This window comes from Pongo pygmaeus, chromosome 4 (genome assembly GCF_028885625.2).
Source record: "Pongo pygmaeus isolate AG05252 chromosome 4, NHGRI_mPonPyg2-v2.0_pri, whole genome shotgun sequence".
Classification (NCBI taxonomy): domain Eukaryota; kingdom Metazoa; phylum Chordata; class Mammalia; order Primates; family Hominidae; genus Pongo; species Pongo pygmaeus.
The window spans coordinates 112,317,195-112,335,616 of NC_072377.2; the positions used below are offsets into that span (position 1 = coordinate 112,317,195).

At 36.3% G+C, this 18,422-nt stretch overlaps 1 protein-coding gene across 3 annotated transcripts in view; it reads right to left on the minus strand.

The window, feature by feature from the left end:
• The window catches only part of FBXL17 (F-box and leucine rich repeat protein 17), a 526,839-nt gene that overhangs the window by 315,387 nt on the left and 193,030 nt on the right, over nucleotides 1-18,422 (minus strand). For 2 of the 3 annotated variants that reach the window (XM_063665111.1, XM_054487207.2), the window contains one exon: nucleotides 15,048-15,178. In XM_063665111.1, coding sequence (XP_063521181.1) covers nucleotides 15,048-15,178 — 131 coding nt within the window. Of the gene's footprint in view, nucleotides 1-11,162; nucleotides 11,279-15,047; nucleotides 15,179-18,422 lie in introns of those variants that run through there. The other variant, XM_063665112.1, reaches the window with a different exon arrangement.

The window sequence follows — 18,422 nt, forward strand, 5'->3', positions numbered from 1 at the left end:
TTTAAAAAATAGTGACTATTCTAACATTTTTAAATTGTATTGCTCACTAATCTTAATTGCCACGATTTCAAAAGACAGTTCCAAAGTGCATCTTGAACAAACAGAAAAGCAATTAGCCTAAATTAATTGCTTTGCTGATGTGATTTGCAGTAGGTATGCTTGGTGGTTTTGAAACTCCTGCCAGTGCTTTCACAACTTGATGTTCTGATGATTTTTTAGCCTCTTTCTGCACCAGAGCAATTAACCAGATAATTGTTCTAATGTGAACCTGGCCTTAATCAGTGTGTTTAGGTTCATAGTAGCAATTAACCAAACACTATACATTTGAAAAGAAGCACTTAAAAGTACTACAAGAAGAGCTAAAGAAAAACTCATACGATTTTTTTTCTCATATAGCTATACTTTTTACACAAAGAAGCAAAAAAAAAAAAAAAAAAAAAAAAGCTGCAACTGTCTCCTCAGCCTCTTTTCAATTAACACAGGTATAAATGGAAGGCAGGCAAAGTTTCTGGTTCTTCACTTCTTCACTCAAAGTATTCCAAAGTCCCTACTAAAAGGGCAAAACGCACTGATTGAACATTGGAATTCTATTCCTTGTTCAAAAATGAGGCTATGGCTTTCAGACAAATGGCATGTAATACATAAAGCAAGCTCTATCTGAATCCGAACAATGACATTAAATTTTCACTTTATGAAGCACTAACTTTATTCAGAAAAAAATAAATCTGTTAGAAAGGGAGAATCTGAACCAATTGCCTGGATTTCAGCCAGAGTTTCAGCCAAATTTAAAAGAAAATTTATTCATCATACAAAAGCATGATCTATAATTCTCCCAACACGAATGTATTAAATTAATTCTCTGAGCAGGGCCCTGTGTGAGGTGCTGATTGGAAGCAGGGGTGGAGGGGGGCTGTGAAGTGAGGGCACAGGGCGCAAGATGAAGACCCAGGTCCTCCTCACAAGGAGAAAGACTCATAAACAAAACGTCACACATCCGCACAATAATATATGCCACCAACAGAGCCATGTGCTATAGATTCAGCTAGACAGTAACATGATACAGCACTTTATTACAATCACCATTATTATTTCATCTTTTCTTTAAATGGAATTCATATTCATTTTAAGGGAAATTATTAGTAGCAGTGCAACTATAATTGTTAAGTAACAACTTTGATACTTTTCATACTTCAGTAAGTGAGGAGTAATTGTATACTGTCTTAAATTAAATGTTTTATCAGTTGAAGAATGATATACATAAAACCTTTCCATTTTCATGAAGCATAAAGGTTCAAGCTGAAAGTATTCTGTCATTCTTCATGTCTTCAGGAAACACCTCCCTTTCCTAATCTCTGAAAGGACTGTCATACAGAAAATAGCCCAGACACTTGCATGTCATGTCTGCCATTTTTAATTATTACCAATCAAGTTCCAGCAATTTCTCCTATGGTTAAGCATGTGTGTACCTATCTTCTAAAATATTTCTATATGCCACTGTTCATAAAATATTTTAGGCTGAAGCAAAATCCCTTGCACTAAATTAATAACTAATCACAGGAGATATTTATCATCTCAGGTCTTTTACAAGAAAATTGTCAGATTTAATCACCTTTCTCATATTTTCACTATTTACTGGGCTTCATTTATCATACATTTTTAAATTTTGACAACAATGAGTTATTTTAATTGCCACTTTTGGTTTGGTGAATTAAGAATAAGACAACTCCTGGGAGAAGATGGTATAAATTTGTCCAAGCAGTCAATAAGGTATCATCATTTTCATCAATAAATGAAGATTTTCTTCATTGTTGGCAATTTTAAAACAGATCTGAGACTAGGATATCCCTAAATCCATGGGCTTATAACACCGTATTCATCATCATATAAAATGTATCTCATTCTTTCCTATAATTTAATAACAAATTATGATTTCATAACATGGAAATATGTTTAAATACTGCAAGCTAAATGCGTACCTCTGTTTACTCATCTTTTTATGGCCTGAAAAACACAAAAGCAGTTGCAACATTTAGAGTAGCACATCCAGAAATATCCGTAATGTGATTCTATGGGAGCTCTTAATTACTACTATTTGTACTTGTAGAAATGTTCACTTATGCACTATTGCTCACTAGGAACCAAAGACAACACAGAAATTAAAAATTACCATTGCATGTTAGGACCATAATAAATATTCACATTATTCTATTAGACAAAATAATGTCAACATGGAGAATCAATAAGCCAAAATCACTCATATCAAATTCAGTCCCATCTCATCTCTTGGAGTTAAAAGTCAAAGCAGGCTGAAATATATACATTATCATATAGTTTTTTCCTTTAAAGTGATTTTACTAGGTTAAATACTCTGGTGTTACATAGTAAGTAGTATTTCCTTAAAAATGATATTAAATAACTAGAAGTACTAAAAGAATCAATATCAGAACTGATATTTAATACTACTACCTACCAAACAACTGAAAAAGTTTATTTAAATTTGAATGCACTGAGAATCTCATCTGAGGATAAATGCACAAATAATTTTACCAGAAAAACTTTGCCTGTTGTAGTAAAATATCATCAATTATTTGAAAAAACCCACATACTTAAAAAAGTAGAGATTAATTTTGCCAATTATTTCTTGCCAAAGGTACTGAACCCTTTGATGAAGATAACTTTCTTCTTTTTAATTGAAAGACAACTTATTCAAAGTATTAGAACCAGTAGTCTCCTTTAATCTGCAATGGTTAAGTATTTGCTACAACCTACAAGGAAGCATTTATAGATAGTGAAACATTTGTAAAAATAATTGTGCATCATTATAAGTTAAATAAATACCTATTCAAAATTCATTAGTGAAATTCTTTTTCAGACCAACTATGAGTCATGTGTAGTACAAAACACAAAAATGGGCAAAATTTTCTACTTTTCCTCAAGAAACATCATAAGAAATGAAGAGTATTTACAAATGGGGTTGATTGGAAAAATTACTTTTTACCGAAAATAAGCTGTTTTTTAAAATATCCACAACTCGATATATGCAGTAAAATATTCAAACATGTCACCTTTTAGATATCCCATAGGGAAAAGCAAAGGTACCATTCTAACCATGTTCAGAATGATCAACCATGTCTGATGTCTGAGGTCAGATGACCATTTAATTTATCATTTAAAGTAAAATATTCTGGAACTTAGGAACAGCAGCAGCACAAATACTAAACCCGACAGAATGCCAAAATAACAGGCATGGGTTGGAACTATCCTGGGCAAATCAGGATATATGGCCACTCTAGGTCTGAAGCAGAATAAGGACATGGAAGACAGTGAGCCCTTCATGGTAGGAGCTTGAACTCTGAAGACCACAAAAATGGGTTCCAGTCTTGGTTCCTCTAGTTGTGAACTATTCAACGTGTCTGGGCCTTAATTCCTTTGTTTGAAAATAGGGATAATTCCTTCCTCAGGGTTGTTGTAGAGATTAAATAAAACAATGTGTATAAACAGAACAGTGTCTGGAACAGAGTATAATTAAGTGGTAACTACTATTAGCTATTGCTATTATCCTTGCTCCAGAAAAAATAAAAGAGAAAAAAATATATATATATACACTATTACCTCACTAGTACTACATGGCCAATCATGGTTTTAGAAAGAAGGTCTAATGGATAGAAGAACAGAAAAGGCATGGTTTTGTATCTTATTTTTTTTGAGACAGGGTCTTCCTCTGTCACCCAGACTGGAGAGCAGTGGCACGATCACAGCTCACTGCAACCTCTGCCTCCCAGTCTCAAGCAATCCTCCCAGTCTTGAGCTATCCTCCCAGCTCAGCCTCCTCAGGAGCTGGGTCGACAGGCACGTGCCATCATGCCCGGCTAATTTTTAAAAATTTTTTTTATAAAGACGGGGTTTCACCATGTTGCCCAGGCTGGTCCTGAACTCCTGAGCTCAAGTAATCCACCCTCCTTGGCCTCCCAAAGTGCTGAGATAAGAGGTGAGCCACCATGCCTTGCCTCATGATTTTTTAAAGATAGTTTGGAAGCCCAGAATAATAGTTACTCCAATATCAAACTATCTTTCTAGGGATGGTCTTACACATAATTGTGAATATGTGAATACAAAAAAATAGTGTCAAAAATATGCTTACCTCAAACTAACGTCACTAGTTTAGAAAGACTCCACTCTGTTTCTATAATCCTCTCAGAACTCAGTAAAATACATTTCATTATTCTTTTTGCAAAAATACAAATAATGTCATAGACAATACACAAAACTATTCAGTGGATTACAGAAATAAGCTCAAATTCAGTTTTACTAAAGCTTCACCTAACCAGGCACATTATTAGGCACCAAAAGTCTGCAGACAGATTGCTCTGCATTCTATAGAGGCAGGGCGGTGCTGCTATAAATACTACCCCCAAGCAGCTTCAACAGTCAGCATTATTTTTGCCACCTCTTTATTTCTAAGTTTTCAGGCTTTTATGATAGAAAATTGCTCAAACTTCACACTCAATACTCCAAGGTGAAAAGTATTTCTCTCCTCCACACCACTTAACTTTAAAAGAAAACAAAATATTCTCAAACTCAAATTCAACTCTGCCTGCTGGATTTAATGGATAGGTTTGTTCCCCTTGGGCAATCTTTAAACCTCAGTCTCTAGGAGAATTAAGTAATATTAGGGGATTGAAATGAAATAAAATTCTAAGTCCACTGTGACATGACATTCACAGGAAGATGGTAGATTATCTACCCAGACCTTGAACACTTATAAATACAATATATAGCATATGTTCACAAAACAATTCTTAGAAATAAAACACAATGGGCACTCAGCAAATATTTTATATCACCAACACCTGCTCAAATCCTCTCTGAACTTTATTTCTAAATATCACCGTTTTTTATTGAATCAACGGAAATTTGAAAGAAGAAACAGAATAAACATCCAGAAGATCAGGGGAGTTCGAAAAATCTTTATATAAAGCCTCATTGAGTTTTACATGAGCCAAGGTGCTGTCAGTCTCACTGAAAGGGGTGGTGGAGTAATCTGTCACTCTACAGCTTTCACCTCAATATACCTAAAAAAACAAGAGGGCTTTTTCTATACAAAAATAAAAAAAGAGACAGAATAGTATTAAGATTTTTTCTTAATATTGAAAACAAAGGAATCATGAACCAAACACTAAACATTGCCAATGAATTCATTTTAAAATAAGCAACTTCAAATTATAGATTTGGAGTTTGAGGGACTTTAATAAACTAGTCCAACCCTCCTTATAATTCAGGAAACTACAGCACTCTGTTTGAACACTAACAAAGAGTGCATTCTCTATTTTGGAAGGCAGACAATGAAAATCAAGGTTGTAACTTATTTTAAGCTGCATTCTGTCTCCGTCTATAACTTCCACCTGTTGACTAACATTCCAGTGCCTGAAATAGTAAATAACTAATTTAGGTAGACTAATGAACTATTATTTTTTAATATATTTTACCAGATTCAATTTAAAAAGAACCATATGATTTAAATATGAAATATCTAAAATTCTCTACATCTCAATTGTAAGGAAGGATAATTCAGTTTGGTAGGAAGAGTGGATAAATGGAAAGGGGGCCAAAGAGAACAGTCCATTCATCATCCTGGAAAGAATGTTGACATGAGAAAATGTGGGCCTAGTATTCTTGGGTCCACAACTTTTCCAAAAGCCTGAATTCAGAATATTTATGTGAACTATACCAATTTTTAAAGTGCTGGCAACTAATTCAAAATTTTTAAATACTGTATATGCCAAACAAAACAGCTTTGTGGACTAGACTCAGCTGTGGCTCAGATGTTTGCAACTTCAAATGGTCTTATTTAAAAGTTACTTTTAAAGAGAAATATCTGGCTGGGGGCAGTGGTTCACACCTGTAACCCCAGCACTTTGGGGTGCCAAGGTAGGCGGATAACTTGAGGTCAGGAGTTCTAGACCAGCCTGGCCAACATGGTGAAACACCGTCTCTACTAAAAACACAAAAATTAGCCCCACATGGTGGTGAACGCCTGTAAACCCAGCTACTTGGGAGGCTGAGGCAGGAGAATCACTTGAACCTGGGAGGCAGACGTTGCAGTGGTCTGAGATTGTGCCACTGCACTCCAGCCTGGGCAACAGAGCATGACTCCGTCTTTTTAAAAAAAGAGAAATATCTATAGGTACTATTTTAACCTCTAGCACATATAAAATAAAATAGCAATATTTTGTAGACCTTATTTTTTACTTGAAAGAAACTGGTTAACAGTCTAAGATTTAAAATTCTCCAAATTTTAGAGTGTGCACTGATGCAATAGCTTCCCTTACATAAATACAAGATTCACACAGCAAATCATGGCAATATAATTGATATTAACAACAACCCTGGCCTTTGTTATGCTTTGTGACTTTAGCTACTGGATGTTAGATAATCTTATTTATCTTGTATTATGTTTCTATATTGTTATCCTAATTCATGAGCAAGCACGGTCAACTGTCAAAGAAAGGCTCATATATTTGATAATCCCCATTATCAAATGTATGATTTGATATATCATAAGATTAAACTAAGTTCATTTTCATGACCAATGTTAAAAATTGAAATGGAGAGATTACCTTTGATAGTTTAAAAACTGAAAACAGCTTTTGTAAAGATCTATTAAAATCAATTAGATTTTATTTAATTCTTATTAACAAAAAAAGAATAAAAGAACCATTATAAGTATATTGCCATAACAATGCTCAGACCAGTTTTTTACATATCAGCTGTTACACCCAAAACATGCTGCTTTTGGACTCTGCGTCAAACATATAAAAATGTTGTAGACCAAATTGGATGTGAAATAATAAAGACTGATATAAATACAAAAAAATTTCAATAAACTTAGAATCAGGGAGTGGATGAGACGTAATAACCAGATGTTTAATTTAAATCACTGATAGAAATAGTCAGTGTCCTCTTTTCATAAAACATTTGGATGTTATTTGTATTCAAAAGCAATGGTAAATGTCAAATGACTACTAGACCATCCTTCTGAATACAAGAAAATATCATGCTGTTTAACTCTCTAAACACAAAAAGTGCTTTTGGAAAAACAAAGATAAAGAGCAGCATGTCTTAGTCACAGAGATCAATTCAAGGACCAGAAAATGCTAACAGACACCATAAAGTATAACAGTAAAGTCTTTCAATTACCACATATTTTAAAATTTTGAACTTAAAAAAAGTTCACAAATCAGAATTATTAAAACCTAGGATAAATGTTATATATAAAGGACTGTGACAAGTACTGAAATTTATCTTAATGTGAGAAATCCTTTATTAAAACTAGCAACATTCAGGATAAATCTTTGTAATAGGTATTGTATATAAATTAATATCTAAAAGTTCCATTATACTTTCAATATGAGAGAAAATAATGAGCTTAGTTAGAAAATTAAGAATTTAATATACAAATGTCAATCGTATGTGAATCCCAGCTATGACACGGAAAATTGACTGATTAGCCATTCACTTTTTCTTGTTTAGAGTTTTTACTGCAACGATGATGGAAAAATACATCCACTGAAAAGCCAAAGAAAGTCAAAGAAATGGTCTAAATTTAATAGAAATAGTATGACCTTCTCCTGAACAAAAGACGTTGAAGAGATTAAATGAGAACACGTGTAAAGTGCCTATCAATTACCTGGGTAATAAAGATTACTTTCGTCCCCTCAATCCTTACAAGGCTCACTATTATCATTAAGTCTTATGTCACCTAAAGAGAGTGACCTTTGAGAACAGCAGGAACTCAGTGCCCCACAGTCTGAGACACAGTACCAAGTATTTAGTAGGGGGCTAATAAATGCTTTCTGATTTACTGGAGGATAATGATAATGAAGGAATGTAAAACAGAATTAATTGATAGGAATGAAAAACAGAATTAATTGATAGGCTAAACACATTAGTGCATTCCAGTGCCCTCTATTTGGAAGGTTACTAACCCATCTCAGCTAAGTGCTGAAATTATAATTAAGTCTGATGGGAAGTTCTAGATTTATACCAATATAATTACAAATATTACTTAGCTTAGTAATATAGTATGGCAAGAACAATGAGATGAGTAATTTAGATGATACTGCAAAGTGGGTTTTAATGTTTGAAACTTCTATTACAGTATACAGGATAAGTGCAAGTAGTGTAATGAAAACCTAAAAGAGCCTGATCTTTAAAACTCTACTGCTCAACCTCATTAAAATGCATGTTTTCTTAATTAATCCAAACTTTTCCATTAAAAACATAAAAATACACTTTCATTCCTTGCAAATAAATCTCTACAATACATATATTTAGGATCAAACACCAAATAACCATTAGTTAAGTAGGAAAAAATGACTGAAATAGCACAAGGTTTGAGTACGTGAAGCCTAACAAAAGGAAGGAAAGGCAAAGTGAGAGCTCTCGACATTTTCATTTGTAAATTACCTCGCTACAACAAAATAAGCATTTAAAGAACTAGAAGATTAGAAATCCACTCTCTCATCTGTATTTAAATGATACAAACCTAAGCAAAATATTTACTTAGATAACTCATATAACCATGTACAGACCGTATCTTATTTATCAATTATAGTATCTCCCATTAAATGACTCTTCTACACATGTCCTGTATACAGAAAATTGTTGTGGAATATAATCACCTTATTGCAGAAACAGTTTTCTATTTTTTTTTTTTTTTTTTTTGAGACAGAGTTTCGCTCTTGTCGCCCAGGCTGGAGTACAATGGTGTGATCTTGGCTCACTGCAACCTCCGCCTCCCGGGTTCAAGTGATTCTCCTTCCTCAGCCTTCAGAGTAGCTGGGATTACAGGCATGCGCCACCATGCCCAGCTAATTTTTGTATTTTTAGTAGAGACGGGGTTTCACCATGTTAGCCAGGATGGTCTCAATCTCTTGACCTTGTGATCCACCCGCCTCAGCCTCCCACAGTGCTGGGCTTACAGGCGTGAGCCACCATGCCCGGCCCAGTTTTCTACTTTTAATTCAATGCATTACCAAGAAATTTACGGTAATATATTAAACTAATGTTAGATATTTAAAACCACAAGATAGTATTTATGTACTTTATTATTTGTTATGAATAGCTTTTCAAAGATTACTTTAAATTGTCCATATAGGATGTTGATTATAGAGAAGAATTTTACTTTGTACACTTTGTTTTCAGGAAAGTTAATTTATTTGAATTTTCTTTTTCTTAAATGTTTTAATTTCAGTAACTTTAGGGGCACAAGTAGTTTTGGTTACATGGATGAATTCTACAGTGGTGAGGTAGAGGATTTTGGTGCGCCCATCACCCGAATAGTGCACATTGTACCCCATAGGCAGTTTTTATCCCTCGCCCCCTCCGAGCCTCCTCACTTGGAGCTCCCATGTCCATTATACCACTCTATATGCCTTTGCGCATCACTCATAAGTGAGAACGCATGCTGTTTGGTTTTTGATTCCTGAGTTACTTCACTTAGAATAATGACCTCCAGTTCCATTTTCTTTAGATATTGATATATTTCATATGGTGAATATTATTCAAAAACAAGAGAGAATTTTTATAAAGGTGATCACATACCCATTCTAGAGGAGTACATTTTTCAAGAAAAATTTTACTAAGAAAGAGTGAAGTCAAGGCTATCACATAAAGAGTAATTTAGGGTAATTTAAGAAAATGTCACTAGAATTTACCAAAACTGGGGAAAATGGAGTCTACATGGTTTTATTTTAAGGTATAAAAGGAAATTTAAAAAGGGGAGGCCAGGCACGGTGGCTTATGGCTCACGCCTATACTATAATCCCAGCACTTTGGGAGATCGAGGCAGCGGGGTGGGGGATCACTTAAGGCCAGTAGTTCGATACCAGCCTGCCCAACAGAAACCCCATCTCTACTAAAAATACAAAACTTAGTCAGACATGGTGGTACACACTTGTTTTTTTGTTTTTTTGAGACGAGGTCTTGCTCTATCGCCCAGGCTGGAGTGCAGTGGTGTGATCTCGGCTCACTGCAAACTCTGCCTCCCAGGTTCACGCCATTCTCCTGCCTCAGCCTCCCGAGTAGCTGAGACTACAGGCACCTGCCACAACGCCCGGCTAATTTTTTTGTATTTTTAGTAGAGATGGGGTTTCACCATGTTAGCCAGGATGGTCTGGATCTCCTGACCTTGTGTTCCGCCTGCCTTGGCCTCCCTAAGTGCTGGGATTACAGGTGTGAGCCACCGCGCCCAGCCAGTGGTGCACACTTGTAATCCCAGCCACTAGGATGGCTAAGGCAAGAGAATCCCTTGAACCCAGGAGGTGGAGGGTGAAGTGAGCAGAGATCATGCCACTGACTGCACTCCAGCCCGGGTGCCAGAGCAAGACTCGGTCTCAAAAAAAAAAAAAAAAAAAAGGGAAATATCTTAAATTTAAAGCATTATCTGACACAAACAAATTATTTCTCCTATTTTTAAAAGAACATTTAAATCTACTGGGCACATAACGAAATGAAGGCAGAAATAAAGATGTTCTTTGAAACCAATGAGAACAAAGACACAATATACCAAAATCTCTGGGACACATTCAAAGCAGTGTGTAGAGGGAAATTTATAGCACTAAATGCCCACAAGAGAAAGCAGGAAAGATCCGAAATTGACACCCTAACATCACAATTAAAAGAACTAGAAAAGCAAGAGCAAACACATTCAAAAGCTAGCAGAAGGCAAGAATTATAACTAAAATCAGAGCAGAACTGAAAGAAATAGAGACACGAAAAATCCTTCAAAAAATTAATGAATCCAGGAGCTGGTTTTTTTTTTGAAAGGATCAACAAATTAAGAGACTGCTAGCAAGACTAATAAAGAAAAAAAGAGAGAAGAATCAAATAGATGCAATAAAAAATGATAAAGGGGATATCACCACCGATCCCACAGAAATACAAACTACCATCAGAGAATACTACAAACACCTCTACGCAAATAAGCTAGAAAATCTAGAAGAAATGGATAAATTCCTGGACACATACACTCTCCCAAGACTAAACCAGGAAGAAGTTGAATCTCTGAATAGACCAATAACAGGAGCTGAAATTGTGGCAATAATCAATAGCTTACCAACCAAAAAGAGTCCAGGACCAGATGGATTCACAGCCGAATTCTACCAGAGGTACAAGGAGGAACTGGTGCCATTCCTTCTGAAACTATTCCAATCAATAGAAAAAGAGGGAATCCTCCCTAACTCATTTTATGAGGCCAGCATCATCCTGATACCAAAGCCTGGCAGAGACACAACAAAAAAAGAGAATTTTAGACCAATATCCTTGATGAACATTGATGCAAAAATCCTCAATAAAATACTGCCAAACCGAATCCAGCAGCACATCAAAAAGCTTATCCACCATGATCAAGTGGGCTTCATCCCTGGGATGCAAGGCTGGTTCAATATACACAAATCAATAAATGTAATCCAGCATATAAACAGAACCAAAGACAAAAACCACATGATTATCTCAATAGATGCAGAAAAGGCCTTTGACAAAATTCAACAACGCTTTATGCTAAAAACTCTCAATAAATTAGGTATTGATGGGACGTATCTCAAAATAATAAGAGCTATGTATGACAAACCCACAGCCAATATCATACTGAATGGGCAAAAACTGGAAGCATTCCCTTTGAAAACTGGCACAAGATAGGGATGCCCTCTCTCACCACTCCTATTCAACATAGTGTTGGAAGTTCTGGCCAGGGCAATTAGGCAGGAGAAGGAAATCAAGGGTATTCAATTAGGAAAAGAAGAAATCAAATTGTCCCTGTTTGCAGACGACATGATTGTATATCTAGAAAACCCCATTGTCTCAGCCCAAAATCTCCTTAAGCTGATAAGCAACTTCAGCAAAGTCTCAGGATACAAAATCAATGTACAAAAATCACAAGCATTCTTATACACCAATAACAGACAAACAGAGAGCCAAATCATGAGTGAACTCCCATTCACAATTGCTTCAAAGAGAATAAAATACTCAGGAATCCAACTTACAGGGGACGTGAAGGACCTCTTCAAGGAGAACTATAAACCACTGCTCAATGAAATAAGAGGATACAAAGAAATGGAAGAACATTCCATGCTCATGGGTAGGAAGAATCAATATCGTGAAAATGGCCATACTGCCCAAGGTAATTTATAGATTCAGTGCCATCCCCATCAAGCTACCAATGACTTTCTTCACAGAATTGGAAAAAACTACTTTAAAGTTCATATGGAACCAAAAGAGAGCCTGCATTGCCAAGTCAATCCTAAGCCAAAAGAACAAAGCTGGAGGCATCACACTACCTGACTTCAAACTATACTACAAGGCTACAGTAACCAAAACAGCATGGTACTGGTATCAAAACAGAGATATAGATCAATGGAACACAACAGAGCCCTCAGAAATAACGCCGCATATCTACAACTATCTCATCTTTGACAAACCTGAGAAAAACAAGAAATGGGGAAAGGATTCCCTATTTAATAAATGGTGCTGGGAAAACTGGCTAGCCATATGTAGAAAGCTGAAACTGGATCCCTTCCTTACACCTTATACAAAAATTAATTCAAGACGGATTAAAGACTTAAACGTTAGACCTAAAACCATAAAAACCCTAGAAGAAAACCTAGGCATTACCATTCAGGACATAGGCATGGGCAAGGATTTCATGTCTAAAACACCAAAAGCAATGGCAACAAAAGCCAAAACTGACAAATGGGATCTAATAAAACTAAAGAGCTTCTGCACAGCAAAAGAAACTACCATCAGAGTGAACAGGCAACCTACAAAATGAGAGAAAATTTTCGCAACCTACTCATCTGACAAAGGGCTAATATCCAGAATCTACAATGAACTCAAACAAATTTACAAGAAAAAAACAAACAACCCCATCAAAAAGTGGGCGAAGGATATGAACAGACACTTCTCAAAAGAAGATATTTATGCAGCCAAAAGACACATGAAAAAATGCTCATCATCACTGGCCATCAGACAAATGCAAATCAAAACCACAATGAGATACCATCTCACACCAGTTAGAATGGCAATCATTAAAAAGTCAGGAAACAACAGGTGCTAGAGAGGATGTGGAGAAATAGGAACACTTTTACACTGTTGGTGGGACTGTAAACTAGTTCAGCCATTGTGGAAGTCAGTGTGGTGATTCCTCAGGGATCTAGAACTAGAAATACCATTTGACCCAGCCATCCCATTACTGGGTATATACCCAAAGGACTATAAGTCATGCTGCTATAAAGACACATGCACACGTTTATTGCGGCACTATTCACAATAGCAAACACTTGGAACCAACCCAAATGTCCAACAATGATAGACTGGATTAAGAAAATGTGGCACACATACACCATGGAATACTATGCAGCCATAAAAAATGATGAGTTCATGCCTTTGTAGGGACATACATGAAATTGGAAATTATCATTCTCAGTAAACTATCAAAAGGACAAAAAACCAAACACTGCATGTTCTCACTCATAGATGGGAATTGAACAATGAGAACACACGGACACAGGAAGGGGAACATCACACTCTGGGGACTGTTGTGGGGTGGGGGGAGGGGGGAGGGATAGCATTAGGAGATATACCTAATGCTAAATGGCGAGTTAATGGGTGCAGCACACCAGCATGGCACATGTATACATATGTAACTAACCTGCACATTGTGCACATGTATCCTAAAACTTAAAGTATAATAATAATTAAAAAAAAGAATATTTAAATCTAAACAGATTCTAATTTTAGCTGAAATAGTGCTTTCTATTTTGAAAGGAAAATATTTTTGGAAACATCTTTTAAAACAAAATTCTTGGAAACTTACTACGCAAGACTCCTCTCATGCTCATATTTACAAATCTACCTAATCAGTAGTGCTAGTGCTACTCTGTTGTTTTCATTATAAGAGTCTACTTTTAAGGGTTTTCCTGTATTTTTTTCTTCCTTCCTGCAATATTTCAAAGAAAAATGGGTTAATCATTATTCATAAGAAAAAATTTCTGATTCTATACTGTATAGTAAGCTATTCATCACGTGACTTCCATTTCTGAAACAAATTACATATATATACTGAGAACAAAATGTCATCCTTAAGTGCTGATATGGTTTGGATTTGTGTTCCCAGCCAAATCTCATGTCAAATTGTAATCCCAATGTTGGAGGAAGGGCCTGTTGGGAGGTGATTGGATCATGGGGGCAGACTTACCCCTTGCTGTTCTCCTAATAATGAGTGAGTTCTCACAAGAACTGGATGTCTAAAAATGTGTAGTACCTCCCCCTTCACTCTTTTCCTTCCTTCTCTAGCCATTAAGATGTACCTGCTTTTTGCCATGCTTGTCAGTTTCCTGAGGCTTCTCCAGCCATACTTCCTGTACAGCCTGCAGAACTGTGAATTAAACATCTTATCTTTATAAGTTACCCAGTCTAAGGTAGTTCTTTATGGTAATGCTAGAATGGGCTAATATAGGCGCACTGGTGTATGCCTGTAGTCCCAGCTACTTGGGAGGCTGAGGCGGAAGGATTGCTTGAGCCCAGGAATTGCACCTAGGAAACACAGTGAGACTCCATCTCTGAAAAAAAAAATGTCACCTTTAAGAAAGGGTTTAAATGTTAATGTTTCAGATGGTTTCTCCAAATCATTAAAATCAACCATAAATGTTGCAAAAATGTTAAAGTGACAAATAATATATCATTACAAACTTACAAGCATGGCAAAAAGCAGGCATGTCTTAGATGGATAACAAAGAAAAAATTCAACAGCCTACTATTGTTACAATTGTTGAGGCAAATATTTGTATTAAAGCACCTAAAAACTTTGCTGCACTTATAAGCAATAGATGCATTAAAAGTATAGATCTAGATGGTTTTTAAAACTTAAACATAACAATTTGAAAAGGCATAGCTGTATTCAATTTTAGTTATAGACATGCCTTGTTATAATAATTAGTATTCGCTAAATGTTTTCCTCTAGAAAAGTATTTTTAACATGTTACAATGGTTACCTGTCATTTATGATCCAGTTCAGACAGAGATTGAGAGAGCTAAGATTTTTGCACCTCTTGACAATTTCCATCACGGTTTCATTATCCAGTTCAGTGATATGACGTAGGTCCAAGCTGGAAAGGTTTCTTAGCTAATGAGATAAATAAAATGGAAGATGAAAAAGGTAAATGCTACATTCACTCTCAAAATTTACAAATGTAGTTTATTACAAGGTAGAGTATCATTGTAAAATATTTAAAATAGATGATAGGCTAGACTCTTTTAATTAAAGATATTGTATATGTAATATTTTATACACTAAATTAAGCTTAAGTGTAATATAGAAATCTATGATGAATATCTGAATGGCAGCAAACATTAAAAGAAAGTAGATTTGGCCAGGCGCGGTGGCTCACATCTGTAATCCCAGCACTTTGGGAAGCTGAGGCGGGTGGATCACGAGGTAAGGAGATCAAGACTATGTTGGCCAACATGGTGAAACCCCATCTCTACTAAAATACAAAAAATTAGCTGGGCGTAGTGGTGCATCCCTGTAATCCCAGCTACTTGGGAGGCTGAGGCAGGGGAATTGCTTGAACCCAGGAGACAGAGGTTGCAGTGAGCCCAGATCGCATCACTGCACTCCAGCCTGGTGACAGAGCAAGACTCCGTATCAAAAAAAGAAAAAAAAAAGAAAGCAGATTTTACTTAAGTATCCTAAAAATCAAGTTAGCAATCCATTGTCTAATAGGTAGGCAAGGTATTGAGTATATTACATTAAGTACCTACAATTTGATAAGATTATTCTAACATTGTTCAATTTCAGATATTACCTTCATAATTATAATGCCATTTCTGTACAGATTTTTTTATTTTTTTAAAGATGAAATATGACTAAATGGTTAATTCAGAGATAGCTTAGTGATATATTATCAATGTACTCCAAACTGTACTATTATGGGTATGTGTTTCATCATAAAATGATATAAAATATGGCTTAAGAAGCAAAAATTTCTCCAGGTTCCACCTTCTCCATGTTTTCATTTTCTGTTTCTTCAAGTTTCTTGTCTTCCCCTGATGTTTAGCCTCTAAAGCAAATTGATAATATTTACATAAAGGTGGTAGGATCTTAATTAACCTCTTCAAATAAGCTACCTTTTTCAAATATTAAGCTATTTTTGCTTAATAATATGCAAAACTTAATCTGGAGGCATATGATAGACCAAATAACACGAATACCCCTCTCACCAAAGATACCTATGCTTTAATATGTTACCTTATAAGGCAAAGGGGATTTTGCAGATGTGATTAAAGGTATGGATCTTGAGATGGGGAGATTATCCCAGGTTATCTGAGTAGGCCCAGTGTAATCACTGGAGACCCTTATTAAGCACAGGCTTACTCAGAGAAAGCCAGAGAGATATAATGGAAGATACAGGAGATGTTTCGATCATGAAAGGGATTCAAGCTACCTTTACTAGCTTCAAATACTGAGGAAGGGGCCAGGAGTCAAGGAGTATGGGCAACTTTAGAGTTGGAAACAGCCCTCAGCTGACAGCCAGGAAGAAATAAGGACTTCAGACTTACAACCTTAAGTAATTTAATTCTGCTAAAAAACCTGTAGGAGCGAGAATAAAATAGACGCTCCCTTCAGAAACACAATCCAGCTGACACCTTGAATTTAGCCTGGTGAGACCTGTGTCACACAGGCTTCTAACTTACAGAATAGTGAAATAATAAACTGGTACTGTTTTAAGTTGCTAAGCATGTGAGAATTTAAGTCAGTTCAGCTTAAACCCCAAGAGAAGACTAGACATTTGAATCTCCACTGAAAATGTTCTATTATTTCTGCTGTCTGATATAGTAATCACTAATCACTTGTACCTACTGAGCACCTAAAATGTGACCAGTGTGACAGGGGACCTGAACTTTTAATTTTATTTAATTTTAATTAATTTGTATTTAATTTTTATATCTGCATGTGGCTAACGGCTACAGTGTTGGACAGGACAGCTCAAAAGAATGGTCGTTGGAAGGGTAGGAGGTAAACCTGCCAGGCAGTACTCACACTCTCTTTCCACCTCAGCTCCCAATGGGAGAAGCTATACAGAGAGAGTTCATAGAGTCACTACTCAATGCTCTCTGAAGCATGCTGCCCAACTATGGAGATAAATAGAGACAGCTGCGACACATAAAACACAAAAAGGTCCACAACAGCAGATAAATTCTTTCTAATTGAGACAGCAAGTGTATGTACCAGCTTCTTCTAAGGGCTAGGTTGTAGGCATTAGTAAAGGCAGAGCTTCAGGAAAAGCTCTCTGCAATTGGCTTATCAGGTAAGATGTTCAAGGAAGTCACGTCCAGTCCAGTATGGGACTCAGCAAAATGACGCTCCAGAACAGAGGCAGGTCAAGCAAAGAAGTAATGGGTTCTTACAAAGTTCCTATTCAATAACCACAGGTTAAGGGTTTTAGCAACATCAGAACATAATTGGTACTTGGCAACCAAAGCACACAGGAATGGACTCATTCTTGTTAAAACAGACCTTTCTGGCTGTCTCAGCAGCTTCAGGCAACTGACCAGTCAGAACCTTGGTCAACTCCCTCAGTTTCTCCTTCCTCAAGGTTCACCTTACTGAAATAATTATAATCAATACTAAGCCCAGGGCTCAAAGGTGAGCTGTTTGGGCTCTAAAGTTCTGCTGCAAACATAGCCCCTGTTTCCTATATCTTACCTCACCTCTCATTGTAGCTTTTTTTTAAGTATCTAAAGGTACATAAAAAAGACAGACAAATAAAATACAAAATAAATAGCAAATAAGTTTCTATAACTTTTCTGACCTCATTAGAATTCACCTAAGGGAACAAAGGGCTGATATGAATGCTCTTTGCTGTGCTTTCATCCTTTCCAATACGTGATCTGCATGTGGTGGGCACAGAAATTGAAATCACCCACAGTCATGGCTGGGCTTGGAGCAAAATGGAAGGCCAACATCTTTTATGAACAGGAGACACCAGAAGGATAGATGGCTATGTACATTTATCAACTGACTAGTTCTGTGGGTCAGGAGACCAGACATGGCTTAGCTGTGTCCTCTGCCTAGGGTTTCGCAGGGCAATCAAGATCTCAATTGGGGCTGTATTTCTTTCTAGAGCTGAATTTCTCTACAAGCTCATGTAGTTGCTGGAAGAATTCATAGGATGGGATGGGATGGGATGGGATGGGATGGGATGGGTTGGGTTGGCAATAAAATGAAAGAGACAACGGTAATGCCAGAAAGCACAAGTCTCAGACTCAGTGTTTTTTTGTTGTTATTTTTCATGAGAGGAAGGAAAATAATAGTCTGAAAGCAGCTATGGAGAGAAAAGAGGATTTTGCCCCCACCTCCTGACCCT